General features: G+C 39.3%; 1 protein-coding gene across 1 annotated transcript in view; it reads right to left on the bottom strand.

The window, feature by feature from the left end:
* The window catches only part of MUC13 (mucin 13, cell surface associated), a 20,745-nt gene that overhangs the window by 7,499 nt on the left and 7,145 nt on the right, over window positions 1-6,101 (bottom strand). Inside the window, exons 4-7 of the mRNA XM_017820845.1 lie at window positions 4,814-4,939; window positions 3,805-3,911; window positions 2,138-2,196; window positions 603-751 (exon numbers count right to left, since the gene is read on the bottom strand). Coding sequence (XP_017676334.1) covers window positions 603-751; window positions 2,138-2,196; window positions 3,805-3,911; window positions 4,814-4,939 — 441 coding nt within the window. The remainder of the gene's footprint in view (window positions 1-602; window positions 752-2,137; window positions 2,197-3,804; window positions 3,912-4,813; window positions 4,940-6,101) is intronic.

Here is a 6,101-nt window from a genome sequence, read left to right on the forward strand (position 1 = left end):
TGATACATTCCATAGGTCCTCTGATTTTCAAAATAGAAAAAATATAAAAAAAAAAAAAAAAAAAAAGAGAGACAGAGACAAAAATCCATAGTTTATTTAGGAAATCATTCTAAAGTAATTTAGTAAAGCAAGAATTTACTGGTTTAGATGAATGAATCACTTAGCTCTGCAGCTAATCAGTGAGGCCTCATTTCAGTTACCATAGCTAATTATAGAAGTCTAAAGAGAGTTTCATCCTATTTTTCCAGAAAAATACTGACTTACTCTCAGAAGGACAATATATGTCTGTATATATTTTATCCTGATTTTTCCCACCACTTAACACTCAGCAGGTTAAAATCACCATGCCATTGCTTACTTAGGAGTAAGTATTTTCCTTCTCTTCTTTACATAGGAAGTAGAAAGCCTTAATAAGACAAAAAAGCCTAGCACTGCATGGTTGAATCTTCAAAATTACACAAGATAGAACATTAAGCTCCTTAAAATCAACAAGGCTTATGCTTTGATGGGCTTTTATGCACACAGAAATCCTCCAATCAGGTCTCAAGATAGGAACCTCTGTTTCTGCTGATTATTTACTTCCACAGTAAGGAGTTACATACCTTTGTAAGAAGAGACATAGGATACATTTTCTTTTATCGCTTGTTCTACTGCAAGAGAAACTGTTTCATTGGTCACACTTGAGTTCTCCCGAAACAGGTTCATCACTGTTACAATCGTTTCACTAGCAGCTCTGGATTTTTCTGAAGGTCTGAAAAGTACAGATAGTTCCATTTAAAAGTCTCATATAATCCATATGGATAGCAAAGACAAGAGAAATTTTCTGCCAAATCTCTCCCCTAGCTTATTTCTTCCCATAGCATAGGTAATTGCCAAGACACCTGCAAATGAGTTTGTCTAGCTTAGGAATGCATTAACAGCCATCTTTCTAGTAGATCCAGATATAAATAGGTAGCTGTTGGATTTAATGCTAACAGCATTGCTCCTTCATGTGCTGTTGACACACAGCTGACATTTTTAACTGAGCTAACCTCAAGTTAGGTGCAGTGTGGAGGACTTTATCTGTTAAGCCCTAACTTTCACATGCTTGCATCAGCCTGTGGTGTCACCCAGACATGATGTGGAGAACCCATCCTGAAGCATGGTGAGGATAATTCAGGGTATGACCATAGTGAATTCAGAAGGTTCTGTTTGCAATGTAGAGGTATCTATGCCAACTGCACACTAGCTGGGCTGGATTCAGCTGGACATCAACCTCCCTGGGGTGAGGTGGAGAACAGCAGTGACTACCCTGTTCTTCAGTTAAACTTCATGCTGCTGGGATATGCACATAAATATCTTTAAGTGGCGGATTGCTGTAGTGCCTTGAGATGTTACTGTGCCCTGTGTGTTTGTCACAACTGCTCTGTTGGAAGTTACTGCCCTTGCAACTCTGCTGGAACAACACTCTGCTTAACTGCTTAGTCCATGGGGTTCATTGAAAGGGCTTACACTGCTGTGTGTGCTACCATGCCAGGCTTTGCTTGATGTGGCTTAGGAACCACTCACAAAGAAGCTGGCAGAGCTCTGGGGACAGTAACAGAGCTCTAACAGATGGAGATGGGAAGAGAGAGATATCTCAGTGTCCACCTAGACCAGCAAAGGACCTTATTTCCACAGCTACAGTCACCACAGCTCATTCAATTCAACCTGCTATCAGGAGAGACCAACAAGTGCACAGTGAGATGCATTTTGTATGCCTTCTGTAATAAGGGTGTTTTTTAAATTAATTGGGAGTTCGAGCTGGATCTCCAAGTATTCATAGGAACCCCAGAGTTAACTGTTACAATTTCAGATATATCAGATATTACAGGGGACTGCTAGTTATAGCATAGTGCTATATCCTACATGGTGCTAAAAGTGGGACATCCACAGTGGACCTGTCAGCCAGCCCATTTCACAGACATTTTGGGGGAAAAATGGGGCCAGCATTCCAGAAACCTTAAAAATATGAAAAGAATGTCCTTCTTTAAGGGAAAGCGTTCTGAACTGAACTCATCCCATATATTTTATTGAACTGAGTATTCCGTGGGAAACAGATTAAAATGGGGTGTGTGGGAAACACGTACTGTGCAAAAAAACAAACTGGCAAACTTACTGAATTTCCACGATGACTGTCTGTTCATAGGTCGATAAATTTTTGAAGGCCTTTTCAAACTATAAAAAAAGAAATGAATTGTGGTTAAAGGCAAGCAGAAACATAGACTAAAATCACATGAACCACTGAGGCTTCAGCTGTAAAGTTTTAATCCAGAACATGCTACTATAGGCACAAATAAAGCAAGCTGATCAGTTATATATACTGGCAAGGTGTTGCAGAAGAGGAGTAGTGGGGTGGTGCTGTAGAATATGGGAGGACAGGGAGTATGGGAGAGCAGTGGAGGGATGGAGATTGAATGTCAGGCAGTGCATTAGGATAGCTGGACTAGACTGGACTGGCTGGATAGCTACAAGCACTCTATTGCAAACTCACTGCTTAGGAGGGTGTCTCCTAAGCAGTACCAATCTACGAGAGAGAAGAGGGAGAAGTAGGCATCCTTCCAGATGGCACATGTCCCTGAGATGCAGTGAAATGGGATCATAAGGGGTTGATCTCGTGGGGAGAAGCACAGCACTGATGAAAGCACTGGGAATGGAATGGAGTCAGTAGAAAACTCAGTGCTCTCCCTCATCCCATATGAAGCAAGGAACAGCTAGTGGTGGCAGTTGCCTTCAACTGCCACACAAGCAAGAGACACCATGAAAAAAGGATAGGATGTCTAATTCAACTGAAATGAAAGCTAAACTATCCTTTTCAATAAAATTAAAATAATTTTCTATTCTATTTTCACTTTTGCATTCTGTTACTACATTATGCCTATTCTAGTCCTACATATCATGCTCTTCTATTGCCATGCCATGAACAAATGCTGGACAAAAAAATTGAGGAAAATATTTTTAAACATTCTGGAGGAACAATTTTTGGTCACTTTCTGATAAAACATTCACAGGAAGCAATATAATAACAGGCAGAAATTGATAATCAGTTTTGATGATTTCTGATTAATATCTGGTGAATATTTTTTGATCAGATGTCTAGTAGAGGTGCATATCTCTTCTTCCTTACTACCAGAAAGAGACATAAGCAAATCCACTTGTTTCAACATGGCAGTGTAAATTAAACTGCTCATCTTATTTTTCCAGGAAATCATTTACCAGATTTTATGTACAATCATAGAATGCTCAAAATGTGTAGTATCCATTTAATTAACAGCATTAAAATGCTAATACTGGTAGGCTTATGGAAGAGGCTTGTTATTCAGGTATTTAGAAACAGCTGAACAGCCATTCTGAAAAGTTTGTGCTGTGTGAAAATGATAATTTTCTTAAAAAAAAAAAATTGTTCATTTTTACTCATACCCACTGAGTATTGTTGAGCCTCCAGTGAACAGTGGAGTTCAGAAACTCAGTAGGTTGGACAACTTCACTCAGCCCCATTGTTTCTGGAGAGGGACCGGTGAAAGATGCAGAGCAATTTATGTGAGAACTCCCCAGAATGAAAGTGGTATTAAAAATGCAGACATTACTTTAATCAGGTACTTCCCTGACGGCAAAATTCAAGTCTTTTACAAATAGGTCTAAAGTAGTATGAAGAGTTCTTTGAAAGAAGTAGTTTTCTCAAGTGAAACTCTTCTGGTCTCCACATTAAAGGCAATGTGTGTCCTCTGTCTGTATAACACCCAGTACAACATGAAATATGCAGAAAAAACCAACATTGTCACTCACAAATTCTGATACACCGTTGAACACCTCTTCATATGCTGTGGAATTCACAGTTTTAACACTATCATTGGAGTATTGATTCACACTAATGACCCCTGGGTATACATCCGCTGAAATGAGAAGAGAGAATACAAGTTAGAAAGCATTCAAGAAAGTCAGGTTTCACCTTAGAGTTCTCCAGCCTTCAGTGATGGGGAAATACAATGCGGAAGACAACCATTGCTATTTTTCATATACTGGAGGGATCAGTAGGGAACAAATGTTTGCTCAATCAACTTAGTCACAATGGGGGATTTACTCTGGCTACCTGGGAAGAAGGCAGGATCCTGGGCTCAACCAAATTGTCCTGATTATGAAACTGAATAACATTAAACTGTCAGAATGGCCTAAAACTAAAAGACTCTCTGTGAGGTGTTACAACATTTAATGAGAAAATATGTATATTAAGGACTCCAAAACTGCAGCTACTAAGCAGCTAACATGGTTCACCATATCAGAGAAAGTGATTCAGCATCAACCTGCTTCTTAGGCCTCACAAGTAAATTTGAGAATCTTGCCTGCTGGCACTTAAAATAAGAAGCTCTATTTGCTCACACACGGCCTTCAGCAGCATCTCAGAGAAGCATTTCAACAGGACTGTGATGAGTGTTGGGGAAGTCAATCTGGTTGTTCAGAGGTCTTCATGAGTTTGGACCTTTTTAAATCCTCACAACTGATATTGATGTCAGGTTTACACTTGCATTTTTTCCTGCTTTTCACTCATTTCAATCTCCAGCACCCCTGACAGAGAACTCACCTTTTCCTAGAACCTTAACCTCTTTGGCTCTCACTCTTTTGTGAGGTAACAATCTAGGTCATTGTAGCAGTGGCTATCTGCAAAGCAAGGAATTGCTGAGCAGTCACTTTCCCAGATTGATTATGTTTTCAGTTATAACATGAAAACAAGGGATATGGGAAGAAAAATTCACCTGAACAGGCAACTGAAAACATAGATGCCCTTCTGCAAACTCACCTTTGTAACAATTCTTATCCTCCTTGCTATAGTAGAATCCATAGTCACACTGGCAGGTATAATTGCTTTTTAAAGAAACACATTTAGCAAAATTTCTTCCACAAGGGTCTGAACTGCAGAAGTTCTCTGATACAAAAATGAAAGACATTGACCTTAGTATTTCTATGAAATTGCAATAGCCAGTTCACATGTAAAATACTTCATATATTGAATAGTTCATGTGTACTTCTACTAAAGGAATCTACCAGGTATGTTTTAGAGAGTATAGATGCAAGTACAGAGCACACAGCTGTATGTTGCTTGCTTAATGTCCATATAGTAACTGTTTTCCCTATACAATCCAGCAGGATATCACAGTGAGGACTTGGGCTATGGCTGAATTTCATTATCTGTCATATTGAGCATTCACAACTCATCTCTACTTAATGCAGCTAAAACCAAATCAAACAAAGAAAGTATATCAAGGCTTGTCGAAGTCAGTGACTGTTAAAAAAAGGCAGACTACAATAGCCTGTGAGTCTTTAATACCGCACTGGTGCATACTTGCCTTATTATGACACAGTGTCATGGCATGGTCCATAACTGCAGACAGATTATTAAAATGAGGACTCCAAAGTTAATTATCATGGCATATTTTCTCTGAGTAATTGTACCTTCTGTAAAGATTTTAGAGTATATATTTTATATCTATCACTAATTTAAATGGTTAAGAAGTAATTAAAAGTCATATTTCAATATAAATTATACATAGGATGGTATTACAGTTCTCTTCCAAGACAACAGATTCTGCTTTTTACCCTGCCTGGTATCTTTCACTTAACTCCATAGGTATGTTCCCGTGGATAAGACATTTTCTGTGCAATGGGGAAAAAAATAGTAACTCTTATTCAACCTCCAAAAAGCAAAAAGAAAAATATTGAATGAAGCTACAACACCTATAAGGTTCATCTTCAGATATTGTTTCCAGAGACCCTACTGAAGCCAATATTTTCTCCTGATGGAAGAGATCCCAAGTAGAAAGAAACAACACTTGTGAAATCATCTAAACACAATCCACTTTCAGCAAGAGCCAGCAGGGAACAGTGGTGGGAAGACACAGTATTAAATGAGGACATATTGTCTACTCTGGAATGCCCTAGCGGGATGGGGGATGGTGGAGTATGGAGAACACCTGGGAAGGAAAGATGTACAGTTCCCCAGACTCAGTCCCTGGGCTCAGCCCTGTGCTGCTGTGTGCCCCAACTCCCTCCCTGCCCGAGCTCCAACCAATCTAAGTCACAGCTACCGG

This window comes from Lepidothrix coronata, unplaced genomic scaffold (genome assembly GCF_001604755.1).
Source record: "Lepidothrix coronata isolate B3197 unplaced genomic scaffold, Lepidothrix_coronata-1.0 Scaffold86, whole genome shotgun sequence".
Taxonomy (NCBI): Eukaryota; Metazoa; Chordata; class Aves; order Passeriformes; family Pipridae; genus Lepidothrix; species Lepidothrix coronata.